Source organism: Amaranthus tricolor, chromosome 3 (assembly GCF_026212465.1).
Source record: "Amaranthus tricolor cultivar Red isolate AtriRed21 chromosome 3, ASM2621246v1, whole genome shotgun sequence".
Classification (NCBI taxonomy): domain Eukaryota; kingdom Viridiplantae; phylum Streptophyta; class Magnoliopsida; order Caryophyllales; family Amaranthaceae; genus Amaranthus; species Amaranthus tricolor.
The window spans coordinates 33,958,885-33,973,098 of record NC_080049.1 but is presented as its reverse complement, the minus strand read 5'-3'; the positions used below and the strand labels follow the sequence as shown (position 1 = coordinate 33,973,098).

The 14,214-nt window shown below is 27.8% G+C and overlaps 1 protein-coding gene across 1 annotated transcript; it reads left to right on the top strand.

Annotated features, from left to right (window-relative positions):
• The first annotated feature begins 568 nt into the window (after positions 1-568).
• On the top strand, positions 569-11,088 carry LOC130808186 (transcription factor bHLH25-like). The gene is made up of 4 exons (XM_057673656.1): positions 569-769; positions 8,307-8,777; positions 9,661-10,143; positions 10,820-11,088. The coding sequence occupies exons 1-4, from the start codon at positions 746-748 to the stop codon at positions 10,931-10,933; spliced, it is 1,092 nt and encodes a 363-aa protein (XP_057529639.1). The 5' UTR covers positions 569-745; the 3' UTR covers positions 10,934-11,088.
• The last annotated feature ends 3,126 nt before the right edge of the window (positions 11,089-14,214 follow it).

The following is a 14,214-nucleotide window of genomic DNA, read 5'->3' as shown; positions in this document are numbered from 1 at the left end:
TTTAACAACATTTTCCTTTTTAGCCCATTAATTAGTTTTGCTATATTTTTATTTTAACTATAACACACTATTTTTACTTAATTTTAATCCACATATTTAATTTTCTTTCACTTCCCCATGACGTATACATCATCCTTAACTTTTTTATTTTTTTTTTTTTCAATTCCTTGGTTTGCACCGGAGGGAACAATGGTGATGTCAATTGTCAATTGATCTTACGACATACTTGTTGGTCTTAATTCTTGAAACTTCGTCTAAGTATTTTCCTAAATTATTTTAAATTTTACAGGATGCGGACAGATATAATTAGGACCAGCCACTATTTCAGAAAGATATTGCTCTAAAAATGTAAAAGTGAAAAATTATTATTAGTATTATTATTTATATAATTTATTTGACGGAAGATAAAGTGACATAAATAGTATTATTAATCATTGCACGGTGATTCATTCAATATATGACCCATTGGTTTCGTCACCTTTTTGAGAGAACAAATTAAATTTTTAGTAATAAATAAAATAAAAATGAATTTACCACAGCCAATAATATTAAAAATACACGAGGTTGATAATATTCCAAAATGCCTATATATACACTGAACCCAAACTATGAGGAATCTCAAGCTACTATTAACACCATTAAATTCCAATCTCTAATTGTACGGCTAAAAAAAAGAAAAAAAATTATAGTCAAAGTAAACATAACTTCATCCTTGTTACTGCTTGGTCTTTGGAGCTAAACAATAATGGAGGCATGGCTAACAGAGCTTGTAAGTAATTATTTAATTTAATGCACTATATATTAACGTCCTTAGAAAGCATCATTTGACTTAAAAAGCTATTAACACAAGTTAAAATGGTGCTTCTTTCGAAGAACAGACGAAGTATATATTGTGTTTTCTACGGATAATACTCCGTCTCTTAATTTATATTTGTCCCCTTTAACTATTTTTATGAGAACTTTTATATCATATAGATAAGTATATATGATGTTATGTTGATCTAGTTTTTCTCTTTTGTATGTGATGCAAAATCTAGATTTAATTATGTTTCTTTAATCGTAATACTTGTATATATGTTGTATTGTATCTACTTTTCATTGACTATATTTATACTATATATACTCCATGCATTTACGTACGTATAAAAAAAAATACTTCTCATAGTAACAGTTGGCAATTCAGTATTATTCCGCACTAATCAAGAATTGATTACCCTTATATATATATATATATATATGATTAAGAAGAATTTTAAAATGAGAAGGGTGAGAAGAATTTTTGTTTGATTTTATTTGGTTACCATATATACAAAAAAGAATACTATGTTATAAATTAAGAACATTTTAAAAATTATTTTATAGTTATCTTTCTATGTAACATAATTCCTTTTTACAATTATGAGTTTTTGGCTCAATCGTGGTCATAAATTTTATATATATGCTCTTTTATTTATTAACTATCATCTATGATCTATCATATTTTACTTTTAATTAACAATTTGATTATTAATAAGTGGAGTAGTAGGTGAAGATTGCGATTTTAATTATAATATTTCATGCGGACTTCAATTAAGGTCAAGTTTGTGGGGCACCACGTAATTTTGTCTATTCAAAGCAAATAAAAGTGAACCATTTGGTTTAGAATATTATTGGGAAGAATAGTTAAAATATTATAAAAAATATGTAAATATTTTCATATCTTATAAATTGATTACCGCAATTGTTATCCTTATTTTAGCATTATATATAGGAAACCTAATAAGTTTATTGTATAAATATGAGTGTCATCTTTAAAATTGTATTAGAGTTAACGTGATAAAAGAATATGAGTTTGAATTTCAATTACTCCATATTTAAAGTGTAACTTGTTAAAGCATTTGATTTTTTATCAGTTAAAATAAATATAATCTTCTTGAAATACAATAATAAATTTAATTTTCACTTAGCTCTTCTTATATTCTCATCCTACATGCAATAAAAAAAAACATAAAGTGAATTGTATTGTTTAGATTCTACTATCTACATTACGGGGCTTTGTTTGCTCTTCTTTTTTAAGACCACATGCGATGATGATGACATGACTCAGTAATAAAGTACTACTGCTTTCTCCAATTCAAATAAGACATCACTTCTATTTTATTTGTACGTATATTAGTATAACGATTTAGTTTTGATTACGGTTAATTATATATGATTAAACGTAATAAAAAATTATTAAAAAATTTACTAAGATGAATTATATAAAACTCTATTTGACTTTTTAAACTTATAAATTTAAAATACAATATAAATTATAAGTGTTTAATAAATAACACCAAAAAATGAATAAGACATCTAATTTGAGTTGGAATGCAGAAGATAATAAAATGAGTAGAATTTTAAAAAATTTAACTTACTCATGTACCTATATACCAAATGTTTCTAGGCATTTATGTTATCCCATAAAAACATTTGTAAGTTCAGCATAAAATTCATGGTTGTGAATTAGCATGTGCAAAGAGGTTTACAGCATATCGATATATGGCTCTATTATCAGCAGGGCTCTAAAAATTCATTTTTATATTTATATGATTTATTATTTCAAATACCGCAAACACATATATACTATTTTACATAAGAGTAACCTAGTAATAAAGAGCCAAATATTACTAGTGTAATCAATAAAGACTTTATAATTTTATCATATAATAGTATTTTAATTTTTTTTATTTATATTATAAGGACCTATAACATAAATTTGGCACTGGAGTCCAAAATTTACGAGTTGGCCCTAATAAGTAATAAGTACTCCATCCAGCAAATACCCAGCTTATTATTCTCTTATAGAATATAAAATATATAATATGTAAATATTAAAATATAACTAAATCCATAATTCTAGGCCTATGTATTTTTTTTTATTAATATTCAGTAAATAAATGAGAAACACATAGAGAATTCATTTCTTATATTCTCCATTAATTTAAAAATAGTAAAAGAAGTCTTTATTAGTAAGTGATAAATAAAAAAGCAGTGAAATATAAACTAACTCTTTATATTTTTTAAACTTGCTACTTAATGCCAATCGAAATAAAAGTCTTTATAATGTAATATAGAAAATTAAAAGAAATGGAAAAATACTTCACATAAACCTTACAATTACTATCTAGATAACAATTTAGAGGGTTCAAAAGTTTTTTTGAACTTGAAAATTAAAAAAAAATATATATTGTTGAGTTGAAATTTTTATTGAATTAAATTTAGTTTTTAAAAATATTGAAATTTATTTTGTGGTAGTGAATTTAGTTAGTGATTTTATTTTTTCTTTGCACTATCAAATTTCTCTTGTTTTTTTCAAGTCAAAGAGACTCTTTGTTTGCGCTCTCCTTTACGAGTATGAGTTATTACTTTTTTTTCCTCCCTAAATTTTAATTATAATTTTCTATGAGCAAAATACACTAAACATTATATTTAATGAGATAACTTAGATTTTATAATGAGGATAATTTATGCCCATTTATTAACGAAACACATTTTATATTTCTTCTATTTCATGGTTTACGTTTTAGTGTTTGGTCTCTTTAGCCCTGAGAGTTTGGGAGTGAGTATCGAGGTAAATTAAAGTTCAATGACATAATCAGTTTTTTAACGTATCGGCATTTCTGCAGTCGCGAAGCCCGGTCGAGGGCCGGACCATGAAGCTTATATTTCCAACGTTTTATATAATACTCACTTCATTTTAATAGTAGTATTATTAAATTTTAATTTTATTTTGGTAATTCCGACTCACACATAACAAATAAGAAAGTTATATGAAATCTTATTTTATTCATCTTAAAATCTAGTTTCTTAATATGTAATTTTTAGGAAAAATTACCTAAAATAATCTAATCTATTTATGATTTTCCTATAATAATCTCACCTATTAATTAACCATGAATAATTCCAACTTTAAGAGATATTTTCCTATAGTAAATCCGGCGACCGGATGACTTGCTAGAACAAGTTTTATTTATTTTAAAAAAAGATAAATTAAAACAAAATTGTCGAAAAAAATATTCAAAAAATATTTATTATTTTTTTATTATATAGAATTTTTTATGTAAAAGTTTTTAAATTTTTCTCTAATTTTAAATTAATTTTTTTGGTGAATTATCTATTATAGCAGGTCATCGGATCACCCAAGCTTACTCTAGACAAATACACCTTAAAGTTGGGATTATTCATAGTTAATCAATAGTTGAGATTATTATAGGAAAATCATAAAAATGTTCAATTATTCTAGATAATTTTTCCTAATTTTTTAAAAAATTTGTTTAGTGAAAATAAAGATTTTTGATAGCGAATATACATTAAATTACGTGTAAAAAGAAATGTAATAAGTAACCTATAACATGGAATTATCAAACAAATATTTTGGTTTTTTATAAACTAACAATCCAAAATAAAAAAAAAAAACTTATCATTATTAGAAAAAAAAAACATTTCATTAAAACATAAGGTGTCTAACTATGGTAAATGATATTTAAATCAATTAAAAAATTGACTTTTAAGCAATCACTAAACTCATAAGTAATATTTTCATTATTTTTTTTGTCATTTTAACCTGTTTTTTATTTAATACATAACTAATATATAACAACTAATTTTTACAAAATATTTAAATAACAGCTAACTTAAATAGTAAACTTAACAACAATCAATTTAATTAATCAGTACAGTCAAACTAATTAATAACTTTAATCAATAATTCTAACCAATAATCATCTAACTTATGTCTCCAAAATCTCAAGGTCACACTCATACTTTCGGTCCACTCAATTTATGGAAGTTACTGTACTTGAGAATGAGTGGAAGATGTTAATAGGTAGTAGGCTCATTATGTCAATAAGGTACTTTTATATTTATTATGTGATACTCCACTCTCCACCCATGCCGATATTATTCTTCCCTTTTATAATACTCTTGCCCCTGAGCGTGACATATTATGTAAGAAAATATCGCTATCAATAGCAAGTATATTGAAATGGAGAAAGTAAAATAATAAGTGTACATGGTAGAAAATAGAGTACAAAATCAAATAAATTCTTCCATGGTTTTATAAAATTCAATTTAATTTTAATGATAAACAAATCTTATATGACACCGTGTCATTATTAGACAAATCCATATAATTAGCTCATTTCTCTAATTAATTATTGGGTTTTTTTCACTTATACCCACGTACTTTTAAAAATTATCAGCTGTACCCAATAAATTTACCAATTCTCAATTGTACCCAATAATTAGTAGGGTTTTTCGCACTTATACCCACGTACTTTTAAAAATTTTCAGTTGTACCCAATAAATTTACCAATTCTCAATTGTACCCAATAATTAGTATTAATTTAGCAACAATAACCATTTTTAATGACAATTTAACAACAGTTAGTTAGATTTATTTAAGGCGTTAGTAATATTTTTTGAAATTTTTTTTTTAGAATTACCAGTAGCATTATAATCACGTGATTTAGGGTTTTTCTCACGCGACTTTAACGGTCCATTTGATGGTAAATACTAAACAACGGTAATAAAATGACTTTTTGAGTAAATTTTCGTAATATGTTATTTTCATAGCGATGTAAGTTTTATCCACAATTAAGTGTTGATAAATTTCTCATGAGAGCTAATTGCACACAAGTGCGATGAATTTTCATCCTAAAATCAATTAGTAAAAGGAGTAGTCCATTAAGTTTATATGCTTGTCTAATCCTCTCTAATTCTTCGATATGAGATCATATGTGGTTACTATTTTCCCACAAATATTTTACTGAATTTCTATATAAAAAAAAATGTTTACTATAGTAAGACAAGTATGATCAATAGCCTTCACGTGTTATTTTCTTGCAAATTTAGCTTAAATTTTCATTATCATTTACACGTTCTAATACCAATAATTAAACGAAACATAAAAGTTATTAGTTCAAAAAATAAGCTTAATTACCTTTTGATGTAATAATAACAAAAGTCAGCCAAGATCAAAGTTTGAACAACTTCAGCTACCAACATAAGTACGTGGGTATAAGTGAGAAAAACCCTACTAATTATTGGGTACAATTGAGAATTGGTAAATATATTGGGTACAACTGAGAATTTTTAAAAGTACGTGGGTATAAGTGAGAAAAACCCTTAATTATTTTATAATTGTACGTGATTACTTTAAAGTTATAAGTAATCGTTCTAAGATATAAATTTAATCACTTTAAAACTGTAACTAATCACTTTTAAAATTATAACTAATCAATTTAAGACAATACGTGTATATTGTCTAAGCTGCCAACCCAATAACAATGGTCTCATATCATAAGACCATTTCAATTGAAAATCTGTATTTAATTATTAATCCAACCAATAATTTAGTTGTTGGTACCACCTATATTTAAATTATTTGTTTGTCCATAGGAATTCTTTAATTTATTTCTAAATAATAAAAGAATCAACCAAAGTATTTTTATAATTCGTACCACATGGTCCATGCATGAGTCTCCAGTTGTTCTAATGAATAATTACGATAAAAGATGAAAACTACCTGCACTTTTGGAAAGACTTGTACTATAAATTATTAAATTTTATAAGAAAATGTTATTAATATGCCTTTTAACGTTCATATTTTAACACACGTGATCAGTATATGTAAGAGAATTAGAATTCTCTCTATTATTTTTTTTATTACTCTAAATAAAATGTCAAAATCTCCTAACTCATATAACGATGGGTTAGTACGTGATAATTGTACTCGATAATAACGGAGAATTGGTCCTTCTAAGACGTGGTTTTCTGTTACAAATTTACAATCCCTGTCCTTTTTGGCCCTTAATTAAAATAAGGGCGGAGCGAATCTGAAATACTACGTTCTTAGTCTCTATAATTTTGAAATAATAAATTTTAGCTTAAAAGTTACAAAATAGTGAAAATAATTAAATTATTTGGTTAAAAGTAAAATTAAAAGAAAATAAGAAAATTTAATGTAAATAGAAATTATTGGAGATATTATTCAAAATAAAAATATTGCTAAGGAAAAAAGAGTTGTAACATATGGGGGCCGCACATTTATTTTTCACATGTGTTGTATGAATTGAAATACTAATTCTCTATATTATTAATCAAATAGCCCGAATAATTGCTTATACATACATTTTGGGTCTAAATTTTACTAGCCAATCATTATTATACTCCTAATATGTAAATGTTGCTGTTATAAGTTTCAAACTTAATGGCTCTAGTATGCAAAAAAATAAAAAAATAAAAAAATAAATAAAATTTGAGCTGTAATTTAAAATCCAAAATTTAAACACTAAAATAAAATTAATTTGTCACGATATACAATTTAGTGATTTTAGAAAAAAAAAGTCACTGATTTATATTTTTGGATAATAATTATTGATATTTATTTTAAATTTCACTTTAAAGTCATTTAGTGACACTTTATTTAGTCTTTAGTGACGGATTTAATTGTTACTATGACCTATAGCGACATCTTTGAGAAATATCATTAGATCCTATATCGTGAAAAACTTTAGTATGATTTTTATTATGTTGCTAAATGATCCTATATATATGTATAGGGAGAAGTTCCAGTGCGAACTGTACTTAAGTGTGAACCGTGCGAACCTTGTTATTTTATAGCAAAAATATGTTACTATTTTGTGTGAAATTTTTATGTTTGAAAAGTAACAGTTTTTGATGTAACAGTAAGACTTTTGAAAACTGTTTCTGTTTGGCAAAAACGTGTTACTTATCAAACATAAAAATCTAAGAAAAAATAGTAACATGATTTTGCCAAAAAATAATAAGATTCGCACAGTTCACACTTAAGCATACGTCGCACTGGAACTCGACCCTATATATATATATATATATATATATATATATATATATATATATATATATATATATATATATATATATATATATATATATATATATATATATATATATATATATATATATATATATATATATATATATATATATATATATATATATATATATATATATATATATATATATCATTAGAACATTAAAGTAGTAACATTTCAATTAAATAACAATAAATATTTCCTAATAAAAGTATATTATGCTATAGTGAAAGGATGTAGTTTGCAAAATATTGTAAAGTTTAATACAGGTACAAGTGTAAAAATTAGAGATATATATAAAATATAATTCTCAAATCAACTTAAAGAATAAAAAAAGAAAAAAATCTTAAAATTCTTGTTGGTCATAGTTTAATTTAATTTTTAAATTTAAGTTAGTTAGTAATTAGTGGAAATAAAAAATTAATACAGGAAAGGGATGTAGATCCAGTTTCAAGTTTGATTAACAATCCATACCATGAACATGAACAAATTGAAGCAATGGAAGCAAGTTTTGAAGAACAATTGGGTGCAACACTTGGTGAAGATTTCCCATATCCTTATAATTATAAGACCCAAAGAAGTTGTACTAATGATAATACTATTCCTCAATGGGATGATTTTATTGATAGTATTCCCATTGATCAATACATGGAAATGCCTGCTATGCATCATAGTAGCAGCACTGAGAGCCTTACAAAGAGTAGTATTATTACTAGTCCTTGCAAGAAAAATAGTGTTCAAGAAGACCAACAATTGGTGAACAAGGAAGAGACGAGTAGGCCCAAGAGAAAAAGGCAACCAAGCCAAGTTCAAGGTCATATCTTAGCTGAGAGAAAGCGTCGTGAGTTACTTAGCCAGATGTTTATTTCTCTATCTGCCATTATTCCTGGCCTTAAGAAGGTATTTTTTTTTTTTTTTTACTTTTTACTTATATTTATATAACTAGCTAGTTAGATTTGTATAACATATTCATCACTATCCCTTAGAAAAAAAAAACATATTCATTACTAGGCCTCTTCAATGGGCCAGGCTAGGCTTAAGCAAACATGGGCTGGGCCAGGCTTAAGCAAAAATGGGCCGGATTGGATAACAGCACTTTAAATGGCTTAAATTTAATATGGGTTTTATATAGGCCGGGTTTTGAAAGCCCGGTCCATCCAATCCAGCTCATTGTTATTACTTAAAATTATTATAATCCCCATTGATTAATTTATAATAATTAAATTATCATTTATAATAATTATCCCCATAGGTATTGTCATTTATAATAATTTCAAAAGGCCCGTTTTTGACCATTACTAATCCTTTTATAGCTCATTTTCAGTCCGGCCCATTTTCAACATGGCCCTTACAAAGCCTTCTAAAAATGGGTGTCAGGGCCGTTGAACACCCTTATTCATCACCGATAGAGTAATTAGGTGGGTTTATGTTGCATATACACTTCTTAGCCAAAGAACTTTTGTATGGGACTGCATGATATGTTGGCTCTGATATCACATCACGTTAACTCTGATACCACATTAAGAAACCAACTCAATATGATATGTGGTAAGGTCAATTATAATTGGTTCTTTGACATATTATCAAAAGCTGACATAATAAAATGTTATAAGTTCAAATTTTATATCACCTCATTTCCATTTGGAATTTAGCGCCAAATATGTAGAGTGATTAATATGAATTCACACTTCTAAAAATATCTTAATGCTTCAACTTTCAAATTAAGCTATTCGATTTATTGAGGTGATCATATCATAACATACTAATTCCAAAAGTAATGCAGATGGACAAAACATCAGTTTTAGGAGAGGCAATAAAGTACATGAAGCAACTTAAAGAGAAGGTAAAAACACTTGAAGAAATGGCTGTAAAGAGGAATGTGGAATCAATGGTGGTGGTTAAAAAATCTCAAGTGATTATGGATGAAAGCTCTGGTGATGATAATAATGATTCTTCATCCACTGTTGATGACACATGTGGGAGTGGAAACAGTGGAGATAACCCTGATAATGGCAGGAACAATGAAGAAGATAATAATAATAATAATAACAATAATAATAATAATAATAATAATAAAAATGATCCTCTTCCTGAAATTGAAGTTAAGATATCTGGTCAAACCATACTCTTGAGAATCCATTGTCAAAACCAGAAACGAATTTTGACCACAATTTTTGCTGAGTTGGACAAGCATGATATCAACATTACCAGTTGTAGTGTCATACCATTTGACACCTTAGCCCTAGACATTACCATTGTTGCACAGGTAATTCTACACTTTTCTTTCTTTTTCTTTTTTTTTTTAATATAAGGTTGTCAAATTTCCTCACAAGTTATAAGAGGGGAGCAAATGAGGGGAATTTAAACTTAGGACGGCTTAAGTTATGATTTTGGTCATTTAATTATGATGTAATTAATATTGTTTTGTTAAACATATAATACTATAGAATAAAGAGATGAGTGTTCAACCTACTTTATATTCATATTTAAAATTTGTCTTTAGAGCAATTATTAGACGAACTTATAATTCTTAATTTTCTATGTACGTGTTGTGTTATTTCAAACAAAGAAATTTCATCTAAGAAAATATATTAGTAATGTTTTTTTCAACTTGGATTATTTAACTAAAAATAAATTTATAAAAGAATTATAAGTTAACTTAATATTTGAACGTTTTCCCTCCCTTTCTCTCTTAAAACAGGTTGGGATTTGATTCTAGTATTAAATATTGATTTCCTCCTTGCACCTAAGGATTCTTTGGCCTATTTTTGGATATGTAATATTATGGAATAGAAATATAAAAATTCAACTTCAAGTAAAAAATGTTTTAAAAAATAATTGTTTATAAAATTTGCGAATGTCTAATTATGTCATGTGTGAAAGTATCCATTTATTATAACATATATTTATCATAGAAATATATTTTTCCAATATTTTTGTAGATGGAAATGGGCTTCAACAACAATGTGACAGGTTTTGTTAGAAGTCTCTGCTCTTCCATTCGTTCTGCTGGGCGTAAACATAATGCATCATGTCAAATCCATCATTCCACATGAGCAACATTAGCCATGTTGTATTTCATATGTTCGTAGCACTATTTATGTATTTTCTCACTTATAAAATTATTAATCTTTCAATTTCTAATAATAATGACCTATGGAGTGTTTTTAGGTCAACTATTATGAATTAGTAATAATAATAATAATAATAATAATAATAATAATAATAATAATAATAATTGAGGTCAACTATTATGAATTAATAATAATAATAATAATAATAATAATAATAATAATATATAATAGTAAATTCTCTTGAAATTCTTACTGATTTGAATTGTTGGGCATCGAAGAAGGTCTTGAGAGAAATTCTCGAGATTCCTAATCCTTATATTTGTGTCAATATTATCTTTAAGGTGATTTTAATACCGTAGAACGGCTAGATAGCAAGAACATATTTCACACTAGTATAATCTCTCTTGAGACTAAATTGTTCCACTAACACATACATTGTGACTAATTGATTTAATGTGGAACATCAAATTCAGCAAAATAACACAGTTAAAACGGCTATATATATTGTAGCAAACGTCACAGATCAGATTAGCTATTTATCTTATCTTATCTTACATAAAAAGTGTAATAAACCCACATAATTATTCTTAATGCACCAACTAATAACAGATCAACAGACACCAATATAATTATAATGATATGATTAATGATCCTTAGCTTTCACGGCGGCTAGCCGCAACAAGGACGGACCGAAGAGTTCTGATTAGGTCATTCACATACTGCTGGTTGAATTCCCTTTCCATCTGCAAAAGTATAGTGAAACCATGTATAAGTTTTGTCGAAAGAGCAATACACTTTAGCAAATAGTTTATTGGGCAATTTTAGCTTATTTTTGATATATTTAGAGGATTGAGTGGTCAAACCAGTCAATGCTAATGTATGGTAAATTAGCTGGTTGAAACAATTATTGTTATGAATAAGCTGTTTTTGAACAGGTTGTTCATAGTAGCGGGTTCAAAATCAGCTGGTCAAATCAGTCACTATAAACAGCTATCAGTCGTTTGCCAAATATTCTCTTACTCTTCTGTTCATTGAATTTATAACATTATGCAAATATAAGTAATAGCTTTTGAAAGTGATTGTTGTTATCTCAAATGGAAAGGAGTGAGTATTCGGGTTGGCTTTGAACTTTGTAAGAGTACTTATATAAAGCTTAGTGTTGTGATTGGTGTGACTTGAGTGCACATTTGATGAGGTGCATTCATGTGTGACCTTTGGGATGGAATCCCATAAATGTGTTAATATGAGTATATTAAGATAAGTTTTGATGATTGATTTATGATGGTAATTAAGTATGGATTAATAAGGTAATGAAGTGTGAGAGTTATGGGACTTAATGAAGAAGTGGAAAGGTTGAATCAAGATGCTCTACTATGCAAGTCGAGCAATACTGTCAGAACCCTTCTGAAGGGCCGCTCGACCAGCTCGCTCGACCGAGCGAGCTTCAGGTTGGGTCGAGCGAGCAGATAGAATGCAGCCAGAAGCTTCCTGAAGTCCGCTCGACCAAGTCACTCGACCGAGCGAACCTCTGCTTTGGTCGTGCGAAGTCTCTGATACTCTAGAATGTTGATTTTGACTCTTCATATACTTAGGGATGTTTCATTATCATTTAATCATAGCTTTAATGTACTTAATGTAACTTAGTGTGATCTCTCCTATAAATAGAGAGCTCTCAATCACATTGTTATAATCCACAAAAAAATACACCCCAAACCAAACACTAGCCTATATTTCTTCTCTATTGTAATTCTCCATATTTGTGAGTTCTTTGAACTCCTTTTGATAATATAAGAGATACTACACACCGGAGGACGTAGCCTTAGTTGGGTGAACCTCGTTAAATCTTTGTGTCTTTTTATTGCTTTATTTTATCCTACAAACATCGATATCATTGATAGCGTAATTTGTTTGTCACTAAAACTTCATACACTCGATCTTGGCAATATTGGAGTTTGAAACCCATTGTTCGAACTCTAATACATCGTCGTTTTCACTTAGTTTTATTAAAAGCTCTCTTTAATTACTATTAATTGGGATCGTAACAGATATATAATGAAGTGGAAATATATAATGAAAAAGGAAATGTGATGAATATAATAAATACAAAGTAACACATCGTACCTGTAATGGAAACATTTTTTTGTATTGTGTTTACATATTCTAGGATCAACAATTGAAGCTTTGACTCAATGTTGCTAATGGGAGGAAATTGGCATTACGGTGAGTGTGGTGCAAAGTGGAAGTCACTCTTAAAAATACTTAATATGTGACAAAGATTTCACATCATTAAAATAATATGTTATGAATTTATATATATCCCCTGACAATTATTGTAACACCATACATATAATTTTAGGAAATAATTTATCTCATCAAGTGAGTATGTAAGTCAACGCTCATTTCTCTTGGATTTATGGACCCGAGTTCACAGATGTCTTGTGGGTGTTTTCACACGAATAGGCTCTCAAGGCGATAATCATTTAACGAATTGTCACAGTCCAATAGTCACAAAAGAGAGTAACTTTCGTTTATCACAAAAGAGAGTAACTTTCGTTTATGAACAGAGAGCATGGTAATGGACTTGGCCTAGAAAAAGATTGTAAGTGTGCCAACCATCACCAACACTGATTAAAAGTGGAAGGGGATTGCTTGGGTCATAGATTAGGCTAGCAAAGGGTGCAACAAGGAGATAGGTGAGACCGTGAGAGATCTCGGGTGATGAGCAACTAGAGGCTAAGAGGGTTGATTAGCACATAGAGTTTTTAGTGGCGAATTTAGAATACTAATATTAAATTTTATAACGTGATTTTAAAACCTTTGAGATAATTATCTTTACTGGGTCTTTATTCAATTTTTTCTCAATATAATTTAATATTTAATAAATTTATAATTAGATGATATATGATGAGAAAATACCTGAGCAACAATAGTAATGTCCAAAGCCAAAGTCTCAAAAGGAATCATGCTACAATTAACAACATTAATATCATGTTTCTCAACCTCTTCAAGTAATTTGGTCAAAATGCCTTTGCGTTTCTCACAGTAAACATTTAAAAGGATTGTTTTACCGAATATTCTCACATCAACTTCCGGAAGTGATTGTGAATTGCTCGTGTTTGCATTTATAAAATCGCTACTTGCTGTGTCATTTTCGTCTCCATCTTTTACACCTTCTGCAACCTACAACAAAAAACATAGTTACCGTCAGACACGTAAATTATTTCTCTGGTTTTTTTAATAACTACACTTAAATAGTAAATATT

Bases quoted from the DNA above. Each gene is read 5' to 3' on its own strand.
- LOC130808186 (XM_057673656.1), top strand. From the start codon at position 746: ATGGAGGCATGGCTAACAGAGCTT. The intron at 770-8,306 runs GTAAGTAATTAT...AAATTAATACAG, and splicing joins AGGCATGGCTAACAGAGCTT to GAAAGGGATGTAGATCCAGT. The intron at 8,778-9,660 runs GTATTTTTTTTT...AAAGTAATGCAG, and splicing joins TTATTCCTGGCCTTAAGAAG to ATGGACAAAACATCAGTTTT.